The sequence below is a fragment of the Macrosteles quadrilineatus genome, unplaced genomic scaffold (genome assembly GCF_028750875.1).
Source record: "Macrosteles quadrilineatus isolate MER2022 unplaced genomic scaffold, UCM_ALF_1.0 Scaffold_5__1_contigs__length_97177068, whole genome shotgun sequence".
Taxonomy (NCBI): domain Eukaryota; kingdom Metazoa; phylum Arthropoda; class Insecta; order Hemiptera; family Cicadellidae; genus Macrosteles; species Macrosteles quadrilineatus.
In genome coordinates, this window is record NW_026542598.1 from 29,287,817 (window position 1) to 29,310,069 (window position 22,253).

Here is a 22,253-nt window from a genome sequence, read left to right on the forward strand (position 1 = left end):
AATACTGCTGAAAGAACAACTACTACACCATCTAGAATATCTCAAGATAAAAGTAAACCTTTTTCTCGATCAACTACTCCCAATCAAGAAGCTGCAATAAAACAATCATCAAGAGGCAGAATTATAAGACCTACGAAACGTTTTCCTGACTAAACTCTGAAAAGAAACACAAAGGGAAAGATATGGTTAACCTCTATGGTTATTTAATTAATATTTAAGCATATGTTTTTATTTTATTATCATACGAAAAAAGCTGATGGTGTTTGAAAACAAAATTTTAAGGTGCATCTATGGTCCCATAAATGAAGATGGAATATGGAGAATACTCAGCTAATAAAGAGATTTGAGAGCTATACAGAGACCCGGACATAATAGCCCAAATCAAAAGCAGAAGACTCAGGTGGGCAGGCCATATCGCAAGAAGAGAACAAAATGCAACAGTTAAAGCGATAAATGAAGGACTACCAAGAGGAAAGCGGCCCTTGGGACGACCACGGCTTCGCTGGAAGGACCAAGTGGAAAAGGACTTGAGAAGATTGGGGGCAGAGGCTCAATGGATGCAAGACAGAGAGAGATGGCGAGGCATTGTTGGCGAGGCCAAAAACCTTCTGAGGTTTAAGTGGCCTAATAGGTAAGGTAAGGTATGTTTTTATTTTCTTTCTTTAATAATATTGTCTTGTATTAGTGTCTTGATTAAAAACAGTTTAGTTTCTTTTGATATTTTAATTTTTATCTAAATAAAAAATAGAACATTAATAAAAAGGTATCTTTCAGCAAAATTTAATCATGTTTGTATGATTTTTTTTTAAATGGTAGTCCTATGTTGAGGTTTTGGCGAACAATTCATTTATCAGTGTCCAATTAAGTTAGGTACTGCATTTCATGCAAATATTAGGTATAAAAATACACTATAAACTTCATTAATCTCCAATAACGTTTTGTACAAGACCAAAGCAGTAGCGTAGTTTCTTTACAAATTACAGCCCATATATAAGCATATAACCATGACCAAACAAGACAAAAAAACCACCCGCAAAGACAATACCTAGGTTATTTAATTTATTACAGACCTTCAAGTTCAAATCTCTTAGTTTTTTCATAGACTATATCTCTCATAAGAAACAATAGACTAACAGTATTATTATTTTTCATGATGACAATGTGTATTGTCTAACTTTAGTAAAACTTTAATACTCTTTATGAAATGGCACAGTGAAAAACACTCACAGAGAACCTCGTTCAAAAATCCACATTTTTTGTTTGAAAATCACTACTCCGGTGCAAATAACGTCACCCTCCACTAACATTTTTTAATAGTTGCTGTTTATTGGGATAGACAAAAATAAAATTACTTTGTTGGGTACTTTTTATTGATACAAATATCTGGTTTACAAAAGTTCAATAAAAAAATACAACCTACACAAGTTTTAACTTGATAGCACAAGTACAGTTACACAACACAATAAAAACTTAGTCAGCACAGTAAAATATTTATACCAAAGATTTTTTAAATCTGAAATTAATATTCTTTTATGACTTATTTTACACTTTGTAAATAATCTAGTAAAAAATAAACTCTTAAGTTTAATAACAAGTGGGACAGTCAAGACATAACGCAGTCTAAAGCACCAAAATCATAAAATATGTTGTACAATTAATACAATTCTACAGGTTTGAAGATTTCCAGATCTGTTAAACGTTTGACGATCTAGAAGACGGCCCAGGGAACATGTAGGTTCTGACAGTTTCTCCAAAAGTCATAAATAACGATTTGATTGACTGCAAATAGTTGTTCTTCTGAACTGTTTCCTGTAAACATACAAAATATAACTTAAATCATGCACATTTGATAGACAAATAATCACAGTTTAGTCAGAGTGGTAAATTAATGTTTACTTAATTTCTTTTAAATTTTAAATTTAACGAAACATGTAATGAATAGGACTAGCGCAGGGCGGTCCTCGCTCCGACCCGTGATGTTTACCGATATTTAACGGGAACAGACACGCAACCCCGCTCCGTGCCACTCTGGCGCGTACCCCCGCAGGCCTCGTGGGACGCCTCACGCCGTGCGCAACGCATCATGGGACATAGGCTTTACAGTTTATCTGAAGATAGGAAAGTCATTTAAGAGGTAGGCTAATTCTTCGTCTTGGGTGGTTGTACAGACTATCCCTTTGTAAGCCTAGATATTTCTTCAATCATTCTCTTGCATAGTGGATAGTTATTTATTTCTTTCTTTTGTTCTGGTACTGCTTGTCATTTCTTTTGAATACTGTTTTTCTCACTTTAAGCAATACCCTTCTTTAGCCCCTTATCAGGACCCCCATAATCCCCGGAGGAGGAACAAACTTGTTGCTCTTTTTTCTTTATTTTTGCATGGCTGTCGGTAAGGAACTAAAATAGACCAGGGGCAAATATCCAAAATAGATCAGTCGTTCCCTCGTTTACCATCTAACCTAGGAACAACCCCACACCATAGCCTAGCATTGAAAACATAGAATCCATGATAACTTACTCTAAAACGTACAATTGGTTGAAGAAAATTCAACAAACTTTATAATATTTTAGAAAACAAGTAAGTGATAATTTTTACTGGAAACAATATTAATTTGTTGTATAAGTTTACACATTAAACACGCCAAAGCATTCTTAATTTTTGTACTAACAAATAGAATGGTTAGCCTAAATTAAGAAAGGCAACGTTCAATACACGAGTGAAAGTGGATTAAATATTCTTTACTACAGTAGACTCCCTCTTATCCGGACACCTTTTAACCGGACATCGGTTTGACCGGACTACACTCGGTAGAAATGTTATCTCTTTATCCGGATAATTTTTATCAGCACATCGGTTTAACCGGACTAGATTGGCAGGAAGTGGGCGGTAGTGAAACAACTGTTCTTGTGGGAAAGATTTGAGACCAGTGATTACGTGTATAAATACAATGCTCTCCTAATTTTAAGTCAAATACTATATAGAGTATGCATTTAAACGGTCCGTTTTAACAAGATTTTGGGGACGTCGGTTTAACCGGAAAAACCGTTATCCGGACTGGCCTCAGTCCCGAGGAGTCCGGATAAGAGGGAGTCTACTGTATATTTAAAGTGCTCAATAAATTTGTGCACTTTAAACATATGGTCTCCAATATGTAATGACTCACTTTCTACTTCTGTTATGAAATTTAGTATTGAAAGAGAAAATTTAGCTTTATTTTTAAGTTTTAAAGCTTTCTTGAACATAAAGAAAGCATAAAGAAAGTATCCAGAAAACCTTTCAGCAAAAATTTCAAATCCTAGTTTTTGAATACTTTGAATCAAAGTTTATTTGTTAACATTTTTCACAGTATGTCATAAATATAGCAATCAGTGTATTTTGCATTCCGAATTTTATATTTTTACCTGACAAGCCTGAGGATTTTCCTTCCCGTCACAATGTTGTTTCATTTTGTCTTCATCCTGAAATAAAGCAATTTATTAGTTGAAGATTCAAATTTGGCCTGCCAACCCTACGTCCCCTGTTGTGGCTGCTCCCACGCCTACCTTTGGGTTACCAAGCAGACCCAAGGGATGGCAGCGGCCCAATGATATATCTGAGAGAGCAGTCCGTCCTTCTAGCTTGGGGGTGCCACAAGACTCAAATGAGGCCAGCAGGGTGGAGCCGAAGGACTGCTCCAAAGTATGCAACAAGGTACGGAAGTGGGGTTTAAGGTTTGATGGCCGATGAGACCCTGTGTTATTCCTCGTTGTTATTATTATCGTCGGAGGACCTGCTGCAAGGTTCAGCACTTCTATGGTACAGGAACTGCAAGGAGCTCCTGTATTCCTTCAAAGCTTTCCGGTATCAATTTGAAGTCCTTCCCACCAGGATATTGAAGGAACTTGGATGAGGAGATCCAGAAAAGGACACAGGGTGAGGGCGAACACTTTAGAGACTACGTCGTGTAGAGACTACAACATGCGTCCAGAATACAAACTCATGGTACACCGGCGTGTCTTCAGCAACCTGGCCAAGATGGTTGAGTTGGCTGAAGATTATGAGGCTTATATGCGTTAGAGCCAAGAAGGTGGCCTTCCAACCCCCTCCTTCACCAAACGTAGCGCTGGTTTTGGAAATTGCCTACGTTCCCAGGAAGAAAATTGAGAAGCACCCTGAGACTGCCACCTACGAAAGGCGTAATTTTGAGACATCATCTCCTGAGGCAAAGTCTACTGGTTGTACGGTAGGCTCAAACTCGAACCAGGTCTACGAACAAAGGCCCACGAGGCAGGGTAAGCGTCCAATGGTGTAATGAATGTACGGTGCTTTAGGTGCCAGGAGACTGGTCACTATGCCAGAGAATGTGGCAAGCCGAGGACCGTCTCCTGTTTTGGATGTGTGAAACCTGGTTTTACTGTGAACCAGTGTGGATGTAATTCGGGAAACGGCAGGCCAGCTCAAACATCAGGATGTCAACTGGGCAAGGCCGCTCAAGACGAATGACCTCTGAAGAGTGGTCCGAGTGGCGTGGAAAGCTAAACAACCTGATTGGTGGGGTGGATGAGGACCGGTTAACTTTGGACTCAAGGCCCTTGTAGAGGTAGGCTGGACCTCACTTGTAGTCTCCCAGGTATTTTCGCCCATCGGATCATTGAAAACAAAGGATCGAGTTCATCGAGTAGAAATACAACTTGAATCGGAATAGAGTAGCCTCTCTGGTGTGAGCTGCCAGGAAGGTTCTAAATATGGTCCTGTATATGTTGTCTAATTCCGTTTACTAAGTCAATTACAAATATGCATGGGAGTTCTAGAACTACAAATACGGGTTTATCTTATATATAAAAGTATTCTTATAATTCTCTTAACAAATAATCCACAGTACTTCCATACCAGAATGTACAGTACTTACTTGACTGCTTGTGTGTGATTTCATTTTTTTCATAGGACTCTCTCCGTTGTTTGGATTGTTATTTTCCTGCAAATAAAAAAAAAGAAAACAATATTATTTCAAATATTTATTCTAACTTGGTGTTAATGTACAAATTGAATTGGTTTAAATATCTTAGTAGAAATTCTTGTTCTAGAAATTGAAATGGCTTGATTTAATGATTTGACAGTTGATTGTTTGTGCAGGATTATTATTGTCGTTAACATAACTGAGAAGGTAAGTTGAAATCCTATGCACTTACTTTTAGCAATTTTCTTTTCCTGGTCATTTGTAGGGTGTGACGAGAACTACTTTTCTTTCTGAGAGTTTGCAAATTCTCGTGATGCTGTAAACAAAAAGTGACAATTATTTCAAAGCAGAAACCCTTTAAAAAAATACTGGTTTTCCTTGAAAATCTAGATCTTGTTATAAATCTTAGATGTACAGAGAGAAAGTAAAGATCTGCTTGTCATCTTTTTACATAGTTTTATTTACATTATGTCCTAATTTGATTCATGGTATGAAAGCCAAAAGTAAAATTAATTAAACATGTATAAACCATCATAAATCATAACTTATTTTTAGATTAACTTAGGAAAGACATCTTTTGTTTACAAACAATATAAAATTGAAAATGTCAAAATGTCAAAATGAGTAATATGTTGAAGAACAAACTTTTTGTTCGATTTTATGACTTAAGCTGAGATTGCTGAAATGTGGTATTAAAAGTATTAGGAACTTTTTTCAGCTATCAGAGTTCAGATAGCTTAAATGAAAAAATTTGAGTCCAAGGGCAAAATATATGGACATTGGTAATTTGTTTATTTATTGTAACCAAATTAATTCCTCCCCAATTGAGATTGCTAGAACTGATTATTTACTATCTGGAATACTAGGCATAAAATGTTTAATATCATTCAAGCTGTTTTTGTAGGCCTAGTCATGTTATTTAATTTATTTTTATGGTGATATTTGATGAAATCTATTGTAATTAGTAACACATTTTATTTAACGATTAATAAAACTTTTGAATGGATACACAGTAAAGGGACACAAAACCTATGCCTAGTACTGATATTATTTGGTCTTAGTAGGCAATACGGTAGGACTTCATGAGAGGTTTTACGAGAGCATGAAATCTGTTCCACTTTTATGCAGAGTATTCTGTTCCATATGCAGAATAAACAGTACTAAACAGTTGCTGTTCAAGCAAAAATTAAAACCAATTACAAACCTATCTAATGCTTTAGACCAATAAAAAAAATTAATTTTCTAAAATGACTATTGGTAATGTACCTGTGCTATCGCATCTCTGATGGCCGTAACCCAATCTGAGGCGTCCTCGCGGTGTTCCGAGAACAGAATGTAGGTCTCGCTGCGGCAAGTCAAGTTGAACACACCTTGACCGAGAACGTTCTCGACGCTGCATTTGCCAATGGGCAGCACACAACAGGATTGTAGCGACCCGCTCTCGTGAGGCATTCCTTCCTCTTTGGCGAGTAGCTTGCAGTACACAACACTGTCGCTAAGCAAGATGAAGTAACGTTTCTGCGCCTTCTGGCCATTAGCACTCATCTGACCAAGAAAATTAGACAATAGTTACAGAATTATAATTAAAGCTAACCCCGCGATGTGGGGCCAGGTCAGGGCCGGTTTAACCCATACGCGAACTACGCGGCCGCATATGGCGCCACGAAAAAGTGGCGCCGTGACGCCAACGGAACAATTTTTTTACGTGAACAACGTAATTTTGTTTATTTTCGCTCAGAGTTCAAGTATACCACAATAAAGGCATTCATCCTGTTTGTACCAACAGCACTTGAAAAATGTTTACAGCACTACAATTCAAGGACTCAATGCCATTAATTTGCAGTTTCGATTTTGTAGTGAGCTGACGCTCGGCAGCGTACGGCGCGGCTCCTGTGGGTTTTATTTCACGACTCACTCATACTCGAGATGAGATAAGCAAGCGTGCAGCGCCAATTATCACAACAAGAAACTTCCCCCTCCCTTCTGACTCTTATCCTAGAACAGAGCACAACGTTGTATTGCACTCTTTAGTGTATTAGCGTATAGCGTGTATCGGTATCGTAATGGCGTTATTTTGATGATTCATGATTGTTGATAAGTGAATGATTACGAGTGTTTTAAGTTTAATTTATAATTATAGCGCATTAAATAAGAAGAAAGTATAAACTGAATAAATGAGTAAAACATCTAGCGAGCCAATACTAAGAAAACAATGGCAGAAAAAAAGAAAACGTCTGGCACTTATTATAAAAAGGGTAAGGCGAATTTGGAAGAGGAAGATAATAAACGGTATCAGCATTCTGACACATACTTTCTCCCATAAGTTTGTCAACTACCTTTATCATAGATAAAACATACTCCCTTAGTAGATTTCTCATCCTTATGCAACAGCTGAAGACAATTTTATTGTTAGTTCTGTACGGTTTATGTAGAGGTCGTGTTTTGTTTACAATTTGTTTCCCGTTATTACAGCCATTTAAAACCTCGTTTAACCAAATAATACGATCTAATCATAAACAATAACTTGTCCCCTAGTTATATAACCATACAGTAAAGCACAAATAAAGAAATTAACCCTAAAATAACGGAAACAAAGTTTTATCGACACTAGCGCCTTTGTGTCACTTACATGAACTAGACACGAAAAACGTGCTTCAAAATTTACAATGGGATGAGAAGTCTACTTGTGTTGGTTAGTCTATGCCTTTATCATGTGTAAGCGGTGAGAGTAAATATATGGAAATGGGATTTGTAAGATTTTCTTCAGAATTTAAAGGACTGTAACATACTAAATTTTTATCAAAATCGTTCGAGCCAATATTGGGAAAATATGATTTTCCTTTTCCGTTATTTTATGGGGTTTTTATGGGGAAATAACATAATTTACAATAACTTTTGAACCGTAATTTTTACAGAGATGGGATTTGTACCATTTTGTTCAGAATATAAAGGACTATAACATACTAAATTTTTATCGAAATCGTTCAGGCCATTTTTGGGAAAATCTTTTTTTCCGTCATTTTATGGGGTTTTATGGGAAAATACCCATTAAAAATAAAAATTTCTAAGAAATGAGAAAAACTATCAAAATTGTAAGGATCATAACATACTATGTTAAATAAAATTGGATTTTTTGTCTAAAATCCTATTTTACGTTATTTTATGGGATTTTTATGGGAAAATAACATAATTTACCATAACTTTTGAACCGTAATTTTTACAGAAATGGGATTTGTATCATTGTGTTCAGAATTTAAAGGGCTACAACATACTAAATTTTTATCAAAATCGTTTGGGCCATTTTTGTGAAAATCCGATTTTTCCGGTTTTTTATGGGTTTTTATGGGAAAATTCCCATTAAAAATCAAAATTTCAAAAAAATGAAAAAAAACGCCTAGAGATACCATTGATTAGAAACTACATACCAAATTTCATCGAAAACGGACAACATGTGTAGTCTCTAGCTCTGTACACATCCAGACACACAGACACACACAGACACACACACACACACACAGACATCACTTCGAAAACCACTTTTTTGGGTCCAGGGGGACCCAAAACGAATATATCCACTCAAAACTCAAACTCGAAAATTTTGACGAAAACAATACTTTCTCCATATACTATGGTATAGGGGGAGAAAGTAAAAAACTAGATTTTTGTTTAAATCATCTGGTGGCGAGTCCAGTCAGCCCAAAGAAGTCATGTTTACCGTTTGTGATCAGCTGCTTGTTTTAATCTTTTCATGGAAAACAAAAACATAACCTTAATTACGTCATTGCCGTCTTCTATCGTGACGTCATGATTGACGAGCATTACGGCCTGTTTTTTTAGTGTGGCCTTGATTACGGCCTGTTTTTTTTTTATTGTGGCCTTGGTTTTGCTTAAGTTTATATGATGAGTAAAAGTGTAAAAATGTTAAATTTCTGCGAATAATAAACAGTCTTTTATTGCAAGTATTCTTCTAACCTAAGCTTATAAAAAAAGTTCTTCTTATTGGGAAAAAAATCACAAATACGGTTATGTTATGTTATTGGTTTGTGGGGGGGGGGGGGAATCCTAAGTGGCGCTGATTCGAGTGTTCGCTTAACTCTGGAAAATTCCTAGAACCGGCCCTGGGCCAGGTAATGAGATAGTAGAAGGTAATGTGAGCCATAAAGCAAGGAAAAATTGCAGTCACTTTTGTATGAATCTTGATTTTGCTTATACAATTTGATTTTAAGATAACAGTAATCACAGAATTACTTCCTGATCAGCATCGTAGGTGTTATTAAATTACCTGAAAAAAACAAACAAATTATACGTATAATAACACTAGTAATAATATATTTACAGTTATACTGTTGAATCACAAGACGGTAAATACATATGAAAGATGGGAAGTGGTGATAGATTTTGATTGGACACTCCAATCATCATCAGACCAAATAGTGTAAGTAAATATATTACTACTAGTGTTATTAGACGTATAATTTGTTTGTTTTTTCAGTAATTACAATAACTTGAAAACAATTATTTTACATCTCTTCTAACCATAATTGACTTTATATTCCTACTATAAATCAAGATTATAAAAAAAAAACAGACTTGCCCACTTTATTTTAGTTAATCCAGTATTCACATTAATTTCACAAACAAATTTTAAAATTTAAATAAGTTTGAATTTTGCAACGACTTGACTATATGACTATGAAAAGAAAGTCGTGGCTGGCTAAGCGGTCAGCATGAATAGAAACAAAATTTACCTTCATAAGTATTCCTTCCTTTAACAGTTTCTTGTTAGGCCCAACAATACAAGGTTTCGAGCGGAGCAAACAATTTTGAAGTGTCAGTAGTCTTGAGTGTGTTTCTTGCTCAAAAACTAGGTTGTTAATGTGTGACGTAGCATTTTCTACCTCTTTCACTGCCTCTGTATAACGGAAGAAAAACACAGATTTAATGATAGTGTCCCTGTTGCTCGAATTCGAGCAATTTCTAAGTATTAGAGGCGTTATTTTAAAAGGAATAAGGTTCATAATTTCTGATGACTTTAAAAGATTCGACCCAAAGATTATGGAAATATTCAAGATGTACATAACAGAATATATCAATTTATCCAGGCTCTCTCGCTTTTTTCCATTGTAATATTTACGCCAACCCGAATTCAAATAGTAAACATTTAATTTCAACCAAGTCAGTAAATGTTTGTAGCGAACTGTAAAATTAGCAAACTTAATGACTGTTTAAAATTAACATATGTTCTTCTTCTCACTTTCTAACAACAGCTGAAGTTACATAAACATTTTTGTTTCCCATGTTAATCTTATGGAGAAATACGACACTTTAAAGGGCCCCAGGGCCTCACTCTCTGATTATTTCCCTAAAAAGAAAGTTTCCTGCACAACTTCACGTTACGCTCTTTCCAATGACACCAAAAACATGTCAATCGGTTCAGTAGTTTAGGAGGAGTAATTGTCACAAAAAACATGCTTGCGTATTAAATAAGTACAGTATAAATAGATTTTCTGTTTTAGGATAAATTTGAGTTCTTACCAGACACAAACATTTTACAAATTTACCAATACAGACTCTTGATGATTCAAAATTGGTGGGCCAAGCAAATAAATTTGAGTTGTCAAGAGGTTTAAATTATCGAGCTAGGTTCGATTTAAAAACATTTAAACTACAAAGAGTTCATTTTTTAAATACTTTATTAAGGTACAGAACGGTACAATTAAATGGCTTGTTTGATTTACTTTACAACAAGCAACAACAGCTTATTTATTAGTTAGTTATAACAAAATGACATTATTTAAGACAAACTTCTGTGCTAATAGGATCTATAGTTTCCTCTTATGACAGGAAGGGAATTCGTCCAATGCTCCTTCAAATTATAGAATGTTCTGCAGACTAAACTACGAATTGAGCGTTCCAAATCGGCCTACCCTCTGCTTGGATTTTGACATATCTGTATCAAAATGTATGGTAAAACTTTGAATTAAGAGATTCTCTACGGACTGAGCTTGTATTTTCAATTATGAAAAGTTTTGGTTTCTCGAGCGTTTGAATGACGAAGAGTAGAGTGTACCTACCCACAAGTGTGGTCCTGTGAGGATGACTATCTGGTGTCAGACTCAACAGTTGTCTCAGCAGAAGTCTGTACCTCGGAAGTCTCTGTATAGGTGTTATCAGCAGAGCACTCAACTTGTTCCCCACCTCAGGTCGTCTTTCCTGGCTTCTTATCCACTCTCCTAGTCTAGGGTTGTGTGTCGGCAGGTCCTTCAAACAACGTTATACAATATTAGCAACCTGGCACATACTTTCTCCCATTTAGCTTGTGAACAACCCTTATCATGGGTAAGTGGAGGCTGTAACTATAATTTTTATAGGGGAAAATCACAAAAGTTAAAATATATTTAAAACTGTAATTTTACAGCAATTAAATAAGTAGGCCTATGACTTTGCTAGAATTTAAAGTGCTAAATTTAAATCAAAATAATTCGAGCCATTTTTTAGAAACTGATTTTTCTTTGTAAAAAACCCACCATTATGAATAAAAATTCAAAAAATTAAAACTGGGAAATAGTACCCCTAGTACCTCTTACCTAGTATCTCTAGTATCTTACCTCTAGTAAACGTATGGCACTTTTGTAGTTGTAAGCATACATAGAATATATTTTGAAAAATGGAGCCAAATGCAGGAACGCTGCAGCAACATTGGTTCCTCTTGTTTTGAGTTGGTTTACGAGTTCCCCATTGACTTGGTATATGGACTCAATGTTTCCAAATAGAGTTCGTTTTGTGGGGCCGGAGATCAAGTCTGATGATTCTAACGGCTCTTTGAAATACTAGAAAATCACAGAAAATATTAACGAGCTTATTTTATGGGTTCACTAGTTTTATTAGTGTTAGGTCGAATCAGTCGTTGACAGGTCTAAAAAGAGGTCCCTTGACAATACGGATTGAGGATTCAAATCCTATCTTGGTAAGGTTTTGTGCGCAGCTCATAAGAAGGCCGAACTTGTTGCGAGAGGCCCACCTAAAATAAACGGTTGGCGGCTCTGGTCGAGTTTGACAGTATTGGATTCTTTGTGACCTCTGATCAGGATTTTGCTTTTTTTGTAGGCTAAATAAAATTTGGATATTGTTTATGAGATGCACTGTAAAAATTAGGCATTTAATTAAGTACATTTACTATGGTTCAACGGTTTAATAAGACCTATTTAATAATGATATTGAATATTGATTGCTCTAAAAAAACAGGTTTCAGTTGTAACATCATTTCAAATTATAATAGGTTTTATTGGAAAAAATTGTTATGTAAAATATGATAAATAGATACCTTCTTAATAACTTCTAGCTGACTCAAGTAAGATACTTCTGACGTAAATATTTCTTCTATGACTTTGTTCCTTAAATCCAACTGCTGCTTCTTTCTGTTCTCTTCAATTTGCTTGTCAAGAGCATTGAGTACTAATAACATAACAAACAAAATTACTAACCATTTGTTTGAGTAAGAAAAATAATGATTAACTAACACCCAACAAGGTTAGTTAGTAACAAACATAGGTTGGAATTTTAGTGACTTCCGTGGCCTAAAAGTAAAATTAGTGACTTTTCCACGACTGCTGTGATTTCCGTGACCGTTAGACACCCTGTAATAATAGTTCTTGAAAAATAAAAACCTACCACACGTATATTTCTTGTGTTACTAACCTGGATTCAATATATTATCAACCAGGAATACTAGGCCTATAGTTTTTTATAAGAACCTGTTTTAGTAGAATCTCACTGCCATTGGACAAAATGAGCTAAGTGAGTGAAGATTTGGCGGGGATGTGGTATGGTTGAAACAGCATGAGAATATTTCTAAGTTAGCAAAACTTCTACCATATTATATAACAATGGGTCTACACTTCCATCAAAGAGGAACTATTTACATTCATTAACTAAACCCTATTTAGATCCATTTATTTGCTCACAATGATCACACTCTTTCAATGGCCTGGTTGTCATGAGAAATCTACTCATGTCTCATGTAATTTATTTTTTAGACCTTGTTATTTAAAAATAAATAAATGCCAAATACTTTATAAATTTAAAAGAGCTGCTTGAACATTTAGTCTACACACTAGCCACAGTGTAAAAACACCAGGCCATTTTACACCACTAACCTTTGGACTTTGACTTTGCAGTCAATATATTCCTTTGATTGATTAAAGCTCGCAATTCATGGCTGAGAGTCGGTTGTGGTGTACTTGGACATGACTCCATTCTCTAAAGAACAAATAACTTTATTTATATTAGCTCAAACTTACTAGGCCTATCTCTCATGGTTACCAAGATAGGTCGGTTTGATGTGTTATACTTGAAAACTAAAATTAATTAGGCTAGATAGCTTCTTGAGTCTGTCCTAATCAACTTGTTTACAAAACAATACTATTTGTGGGATTCGTAATACTATTTAACGACCAATTTATTTACCTACTGTTAACTTAAGTAAACTCCGAAAGGTGAGATGGTCTAGTGGTAAAGAGGAGGACATAAGTCATCGAGGTAACGAGTTAAAATCCTGCCAATCAACAATGGAATTCAGCCAAATGATAATGTTGCAACCTCTATATAATCCTAAACTTAAGTGAAAACAGTCCCGGGGAGAGCCTAGTTATAAAAGTAGGTTAGTAGGCTTTTAAGTAAGCTCGATAAAGTGTCTTGTTCCCGATAATAGCATTTTTGAAAATTTTTCTGGTCATGTTTGATTCATATAGGCCTAGAAGGTAAATTTATAAAGAATGATCAGTGTAAAACTACCAATAAACCAGCATTAAGTTAAGCCATGACATTGCAACGCTAAAGGAATGGCGGGTACATTTCCATATCTCTTGGCACAAACAACCGAATGAGTACCTAATTTTGTTAATTTGATTGTTTAATTTGATATATCGTTGGGGTTAAACTTGCCTAACTAACCAAACGATGTATCGAATAATCGATATGTCGATCGATATTACTCATTCGGTTGTTTGTGCCAACAGATATGGAAGTGTACCCGGAATGACACTGTAATCATTTATTCAATCCCAATACATTTAAGTACATTAATTAGGCTAACTTCTAGTGTTCTGCTTATAACAGTAATAAACCCCTAAGTTAGGTTTTGTTGAGATTCTAATTCCCTTAAGGTTGACTTTAGCTGGTAGGTTAGGTATGAAAAGTTGTGTTGTCAATTGTAACGATTTGAATGATTGCAAAACATCACGAGCAATACAGAATTACATTATTGTAGATGAATTTGAACTAAAACAAAATATTTTTACTTGATTACTATAGGGTAGCCTAGTTTCTTAAATATATTTGTTTCTGATGAAAATTCTGTATACTCATACTTAACTTTCTTAAAACTTTAAGGCCCTACCTGAGAGAAGTGTAGGTACAGCTTCAGTTTACTTAATTCACGTTCGCTAAAAATAAGTATATACGCAACCACGCCACTTGAACTAGTAATCAATTCCAAACAATTTTTACATCAATTTAACTTAGGCCTAAGATGATAAGGACTAGTGTTAACAACTTTTTTTAAACATTATCTTAGGCTCGGTTTTGTTTTGTTTTGACATTTGAGATAAATCATCAAGATCAAAGATCAAACATTGGCCAACCGCCAAAATTTTTCGTCCATGGAGTTATTTTGAACAGGACGGTGTTTTAGTAAACGCGCGAGCAATGAGTATTATCACTAAAAACGCGTACTATGTGAAATGTGTGAACCAAATTTTTCTTTCATCACTTATGAGATCCGGCAAAAAAAACCTTGTTGGATATATGATTGAAAACTTAAAATGCTACTCCTCAATGCACTGTCTCTCGTCTTATAAATAATTAACCATAGCTTGAATACTAATTTTCATCTGGTTACTCTCTTATTTCTAGAAAGGGGGTTCTAAAATGCAGTAATTTAGATAAAACTAACATTATATTTATTAAGACAACAGTAAACCTAATTGCTATTATTTTATGATACGGTAACTCATACTGTAAGCATAACACACTCCTCATGCTGTAAGTGAAAAGTGATTTAACATAAACAAAAAATCACCTCCAATTAAAATGTGAACACAATAATTAGGCCCTTGATTACTCAAAAGGAAGAGGTTTTACACTAGAGGTTTGCTTGACAAAATAAAAATGAGAAGTTAATAAAAACTGCCTTTGAAGTTTTACTGCCGCCCACGAACACGGCAAAAGCGCGAATCTTTCAATCGAGTGGGCGTGAAGCGTGATCACTGATCGTCGCAGACGCGTTCCGTGGTCGCGATGGTGCTTCTTTGACGTTCCTACTTCTTTGAAGAAACGTACCACAAGCACGCATAGTTTTGGAATAAATTGAAGAAATCAATAACCTGCTTCCCCGACCAGCAATTAAGCTCATAGTAATTTCTACGCTACAAATTACTACTTTTATTGCCTAGCTTAAAGCAATTACTTGTCACTATTTTGTCCTTGGGTCCTCAATTAAGGATATCGCATTTTTCAATTATCAATTATCAATTATTTAAGATGGGGACGCCACTATGTGCGTATTTTAACCCAAATATGAGTGAAGGATGAGTGTAGGATGAGTGGCGCGATCTTGTAGTCTTGTTAGTGACTAAGGCCGACATGTTCCTTAGACACAGCTGTTAATTAATAGCCCATACAGCTAATGGCAACTAAGGGACCTACAGTTTATAGTGGAATCCGAACCACATTTTTCCTTGTAATTTACGAATTGGTCTAATTATCAGGATAATTTCTTCTGCAAAAAGGGACCCAAGTAAACTTTCATTCCTTAGACTAGGCAGGCACTGGACATTTAGAGCACAAATAGTAATATCTTTGCACTTGCGATAATTTACGATGGTGTGAGTGTTATTTTCCTCAGAATAAGGCTTGGGCGAGTCGTCTGCTCTCACTATACGTGGGGAGGTTTCTTCCCCACTCGGCGGAATAAAAAACGCTTCACCAAGGTGTATTTAGGCCTCATGGCAGGGTTCATTAGCTCATCCTTTCGGTCAAAGTCGACGGAGAGCCGAAAACTTGCCCCTTAGTTGACCCGCAGACAGTTTGTAATTATTGTAGACTTAATGTTAGTACAGTGTGGAGAATTTCCATCAATCGGTCAAGTAGTGTCAGTTTTTAGCGGTTGTTCATTACCTGTCCTAGTGATTTTACTGGTTTTAACAAATTAACGTAATACAAAACTTATTAATCATACGTAATTTATATGTGGCAGCGTGCACCTCACATATATCACCCGGTGTGGGGGCACCGTGTGGCAGGGCCCGTCTCGTTTCCGAGTCCCGGTAAAATTCCCCGAATATTCCCGGTCAAGGCTTTTCACCGGTTCACCCCACCCCCTCGCTTTCGCCATCACTGATGAGTACTATGAGCTTAGGCTACTACGTGCAAATATAATTAACGGGTCGGTGATCAATTTGTATCTTGTTTTTATATTTAGTATTCATAAAGTTATATAGGAGTTTTAGCCATGTTCAACTAAGATTAGCTGTTTCATTTTAGTCAATCTCACTTAAGGAATGTGAAATTGATAATGCTTATTTCATTTCCTAATTTTGATTTTTACCATTGGCAGCAATGATTAGTTTTAGTAATAATCATGATTATTGTAACAAACAGCGTAATGATAAAATATCGTGATTTTCGCTGCTTTAAAGTCTAATCAATGCTGGCCAATTTTGGCAAAAAGAGGAAAGAAAGTTATTAATATGGTCAAGGTCAAACAGTCAAACATGATCAAACTGGTTGGGATCTGGGATCATTTTAAAGAAGGGCCAAGGGCTATATTATCAATGAGCAATAAGTAATACTAATAAATACAATCAGCAATTTATTGCTTTAAATATATCTACAATTACACTTGGTTGGAAACAATAATTTACTTATTTACAATTAGTAAGATACATAATTTTACAATGGCATCATCTATAGTCAAGAGTGTAACCTCCCTACTCACACCTTTAAAATCACCATCTCTGAAGTAAGTTTTCAATATTAATCCAATAGTTTGCATTAAAAAACAGGTATTTCTTTAAAAAATTCCTAATAACATAATTTTAAAAAATCTATTTGAGTTTATAAAATATAAGCTCTTGTACTATTGCTTTTGTATTATTGGATTTTTTCTGGTCCTTAGGGGAACTACTGAACTTAAAGCAAACAACTAAGGATAACTTAGTTACCTATAGTTTAAACTGTACCATTAAAAAAATCGATTCTGTGAAATGTTCTCTTATCAACAACTAGTGTACCTACATGTTGCTCAAAAATGAGCAATTGCAAAGTATTACAAGGAGTTGTTTAAAACGAATAACGGTCATAATTTTTAAAAGTGTCAACTCAAAGATTATGTAACTAATGGAAGTACTCACGATACCCATACTAGTTTGATATAATCAACATTTCTTTTAAATAGTTTATAATTTTTTAAAAGCTGATCTTAAAATGTGTCCCAATCATAGCCGCATTAAGTTGTCCATGATTGGATTAGTCATTGATAATGTAGCCCCTGCATGGTACCACCATTTTTGCCATATGTAGTATACTTACAAATTTCAGTCATCTATATATATAATACGCTAAGCCGATTTTTGTGAACAGAACTCCTCCCTCATTTTTGGACCGATTTGTATGATTAAAGTGTCAAAATAATTGCCCTGATCCGTAGTTTTGCAAAGTCTTTTTCGTTTTTTGATATCTTTATTAGTTTGGACAAGATCATCCATCAAAGTTGGATTTTCTCTCATAAGATTAACATGAGGGAATCTAAATATTTAATTGAAAACTTTGTCTCCACTAATTTGAGAGAACGGCTGTGCGTAGAAACTTGGTAGAGGTGTCCAAAGAAAGGTCATGGTCTGTAAATGAGTTATCAAAAGAAAAACGAAGTAAATTCGATTAGGTCTCTGTCCCAGAAGCCTTTAAAGATCCCTCCACAGATTTGTTTACATTTTGGTCATGTGGATAATACTTTTTAATAAAACAGCTGTTTATTTTAAAATTGTATTTTAAACAACACACATTTATTGGGAGTTACTGAATAGTCCAAAAGAAGTATTTGCAATGTTATTTTCTGATTTTAAACTGGATTTTCTTCTGTATCATGCCATGTGTTGAAATATAACGTCCCATTACGAAATCAGTGGAAAATCCTTTTTTCACAGTAGACAATTATTTCTCATTGAACTATCTTATATCTAATTCACGGGTTGGTGTCTGACTTTTTCACACCTTTTCCCTATAGTTTGTCAAAATATTCTAAAAATATCATCATGGGTTCATGAGATTATTCTCATACATGCTTTCAATCGTTGGAAAAATCTTCAATGGTGTAATACAATACAAAATAATACAAGCGCAGAAGAGCACGGTGCCGATTTGAGCTGTGTCCATATTTTGTTAAATTAATAGGGGTTTACAGCAACTGGATATAACATTTTACAATATTTATGTAGAAATATGTGCATGATTTAGAAAGTCATTGAGCTGGAAAACTGCAATATACTGCAGACTTTTCAGAGAGGTTACTTCAATGTATTCATTCAGCTTAGGGAAAACATAATAATGTATAGATATGTATATAAATAAGAACTTGAACTCTTAGAGAGCCTTTGAATGTTATTAGACTAACGAGAAGGGTTGTGCATGTTTACTAGCGCTACTCGGCAACAAAAACCATTTAATTTATCTCTAAACTATATATTCTTAAAGTGCACTGAGCAGCCTAAAAATCTATGTAACTTACCCATATAATATGGTTACAAAATGCTCAAACTCGCATTGTGACATTTATAACTCGGCTTATATTTCTCCAACAGAAAATTCATCCGCAGTAGAATTTTATTGTGCTCTTACCGTTTCTAATAACATCCAAACACAGAAACCTTGCCTAAAATGGTACCTATGTTGACAAATTATTTACTGTAGCCTATATTACGGACCGTGGCCCACTGGTTTGGTAACATTATTGAAAATAACACGACATTTTGGCTGTAAAAATGGCACAATGAGTAAATACTATTTAATCAGCTACTGTCACGACGGAAAGTCGTATTTATTTCAAACTAGATCACATCATACTTTATAAGATACGTTGATTCATAATGTATGCATCAATATTTACGTAACAGACAATTTACATTATTTTTTGCTTTTTGGAAATGCTTCATTACTATGTAATTTGCATTATTTTTTGCCAATGAAGCTGCACGTCATATAAATTAGGAGGCCAATAACAGTTCAAGAATAAAAGCCAACATTACTTCAAGTTTATTCCACTGCACCTAACATTCCATAGAAAGATTATATTGACAACTTTATGTAATTGATAAGGCTGAGACAACTAACTGACATCCCCCATTTCTAGGAATTCCAGCTTGAACAGTAACCCAAAAACCAATTTCTAAAAACTTCAAAATTTTAAAAACGCAATTAATATTATTATTGTTTTTACGCTTATTAATCTTTAAACAATGCTAAATGCTCGAAATATGTATAATTTCACTCAATTTATCGCAGTAAGATGAATTAGCGTAAGCCTTGAAGGTAACCGTCGATTTCGACGGGTTTCACCTAGTTTTTTAAAATAGTGATAACATTTGTTCACATTACATAAGAACTACAGTACCTGATTTCCTATAACCTGTCTGTCACAATTTTATTTGCTTCAATTGGCATTATTTTGGTTGCTGTAATAACATTAATTATATTTACCTGAGAAAATGCAGAGTTTAAAAGCCTGATGTTGTTCAAATGGTTTCCCCCCCCCCTCCTCTTAACTGTGATTCCTCCCCTAATAAATTGATTCCTTCAATGTAAGTTTTAGTAAGGTTCAATTGAATGTATAGTCATATTTTTCTAAAATCACCTGACTTTTATGGAAACATATATTTGATTTGATGTCCTTGCCTTTGTACCAGTTTTATTTAGGCTTAGAGGTATTCCTCTGCAATTATCAAAGTTAAATCCATGTTACCTACTACAAATTGTAGCACTTCGGCTAACATCCTCGTTCATCGTTTGTAGGCGTTCTTATTATATAGGCTAATAACGATCGATAATAAATAAAAAATAAAAAACATCATCTCCTTCTTCTACTTGGCGGGGTTCAATGAATTTTCTATGTTTCTATATAGTTTGCAAATTGGGTTTTTCAAGGACTGCTCAAGAAATTCGCTCTTGACTCTCATGAAATGCCTCTGGCAAATAAATAAATACAGTACCTACTGTGTCAATTCATTTTTAATATTTGGTGAATTATATCAAATTGTCCAGGCTTTCTCAATATGTACTTATGCAAACCCAAATTCAAATACAGTAGTAAATATTTAATTTCAACCAAATGAGAAAAGGTTTATTCAAAACTAAATATTAACAGCAATTAAATTATCCAGCTGGTCATCATGTAAACAGATTGTTCTCCACTAGAATAACATGGGGATTTTAAAAGCCACTGGGGCCAAGCCCAATTCTTTTGAAATTTTTCGAAAATGTAAGGTCAGTTTGCAAATCTACGTGACACATACTTTCCAATGCGACGTGTATGTCAGTTAAGAAATGGCGGAGGAGTTCAAAGAACAAATTTCGTGTTGGCATATTAATTATATAGGTACACTGTTTATAACGCATAGTTAAATTTCCTGTAAGTACAATTTATGATGCACTATCATTGTAGCATTTAGTAAAAACCAGTTCTCGATTTGCAGCGGAATGGCATTCTGGTACATCTCTTTCTGAAAGATAAAAATATTGGCATAATAGGCACTTATCAATTGAATAGGCCTGGATTACAGTTCCGGCACTAAATTTTTTATGATTGAGCCCTGAATAAAACCATAGTTAACCTATGGAGAAATCCAACTAGTTGAAAACAGGGGAGCTGATACTTTCAAAAAAAATAATGGGCTTCTAGTATGGAACCCTGGGGGGAAGTTTTGATCCAATAGCTTAACTGTAAACTTGCATTTTGGGACAATCAGGATGCATAACGTAGTAAAAATACACTCATTATTATGCCGCCTCCTTATTTTTCTAAACCAATGTTACCCAATTAAACGGAGAGAAGTTGCAACCCAGCCCCCTTGAACTGTCCATGTTAATAACCACTCCTATAGTTTTAAATTGTCTAAATAAAATTTAAATTATTCAGAATAATGCAGCAATGTATAACTTATAGCTTTAAATGAGGCAACAATAATTAATTGGTCTATGACCTGCCAAACTCTCCTTTATTTTATTTGTGTCACATTTGTGTGTTTTATTTTTTCAGATTGATATCTTCCCCAATCACTAATCAAGGGAAATTCTTATCAGTCCCTGCCATACAACCTGCACTTCAAAGTCCAAACTCTGGGTCAAGAAACTGCAATTCTTATAAGAACAAACTTTACTCACCTTCAGAAGGGAGAAGGTTAATTGCACACGCGTTTGTAGATTTAATAACCAACGAATAAATGCATAACAATCTAAGGAATATCTACAAGATGAAAATCTATAGCTTGTACAATTTTTGGGCTGATGATATGATTGATGGGATATAGAAGTGTTGGGTTGACTAATGTCCCTAATTTAAGCAAATAGAAGCTAGTATCATTGACTTTTATAATAGTCAAAATCTTATCCATCATGTATCCAATCAATTCCATAAAGAGAGACAAGCATTCATCAAATGATCTTGGCTGAACAAGCTGTGCTGGATGCTGGATTGGTCAGTAGCATCTGTAGCATCATGGGCAAGAGGTGGTCATAGCCCCCCTATAGTCTATATGTTAAAAAAAGTTTACAAATTAAAAAAATTATGAGAAAACTATAAGTACACAGTACACAAAGCAAAATTAGTTACAAGTATCTGAAACACACCCTTGTTACTGGGAGTTATTCCTTACCCTCCAGTCCACCTTATAAAAGGCCATGGGTAGTATTTATCTGAGCTGCCTGAAATTGTTCTCTTTAGTGACTAGATAGTCGGTATTATCAGAAATTACAAATACTGTAATATAGTAGTTAATGATCTTGGTACCAGCTGTCTTTGTCCTTTAACAAAATCTTTTTAGGACCATGATTTCCAGAATTTTGATAAACGTTAAGATAAATAAAAATTAAATTGTTTTAAAAACTAATCAGTTTAGTGGCTTAAACAAGGGGCGAGTATAGTTAACCAGAATTGGCAGAAAGTAATGCCTTTATTCTAGGTGTAGCTATAGTCAGCCTCTGACATGCTAGTAAAATCAAACATTTTTTAGTTTTATGGTTGTCAATACCTCCTAGCCACTTTGGTGG

General features: G+C 34.9%; 2 protein-coding genes across 3 annotated transcripts in view; one reads left to right on the top strand and one right to left on the bottom strand.

Annotated features, from left to right (window-relative positions):
- The window catches only part of LOC128995168 (serine/threonine-protein kinase mos-like), a 27,953-nt gene continuing 5,700 nt past the window's right edge, over positions 1-22,253 (top strand). Inside the window, exons 1-2 of one of the 2 annotated variants that reach the window (XM_054420090.1) lie at positions 1-631; positions 21,244-21,384. In XM_054420090.1, the coding sequence (XP_054276065.1) occupies positions 558-631; positions 21,244-21,384 (215 nt within the window). In that variant the 5' untranslated portion in view covers positions 1-557. Of the gene's footprint in view, positions 632-16,742; positions 16,957-21,243; positions 21,385-22,253 lie in introns of those variants that run through there. The other variant, XM_054420091.1, reaches the window with a different exon arrangement.
- On the bottom strand, positions 1,573-13,193 carry LOC128995170 (FYVE, RhoGEF and PH domain-containing protein 3-like). The gene is made up of 10 exons (XM_054420093.1): positions 13,094-13,193; positions 12,262-12,392; positions 11,546-11,767; positions 11,012-11,198; positions 9,686-9,849; positions 6,204-6,482; positions 5,170-5,253; positions 4,890-4,955; positions 3,403-3,459; positions 1,573-1,809 (listed from the first exon to the last, which is right to left on the bottom strand). Exons 1-10 carry the CDS (start codon positions 13,191-13,193, stop codon positions 1,693-1,695), a joined length of 1,407 nt encoding a protein of 468 aa, XP_054276068.1. The 3' UTR covers positions 1,573-1,692.

Coding starts and splice junctions, on each gene's coding strand:
- LOC128995170 (XM_054420093.1), bottom strand. CDS start 13,193: ATGGAGTCATGTCCAAGTACACCACAACCGACTCTCAGCCATGAATTG. Junction 9,850..11,011: donor TCACAGGACCACACTTGTGG/GTAGGTACACTC, acceptor TCCGTTATACAG/AGGCAGTGAAAGAGGTAGAA. Junction 1,810..3,402: donor AAAATCCTCAGGCTTGTCAG/GTAAAAATATAA, acceptor GTATGTTTACAG/GAAACAGTTCAGAAGAACAA.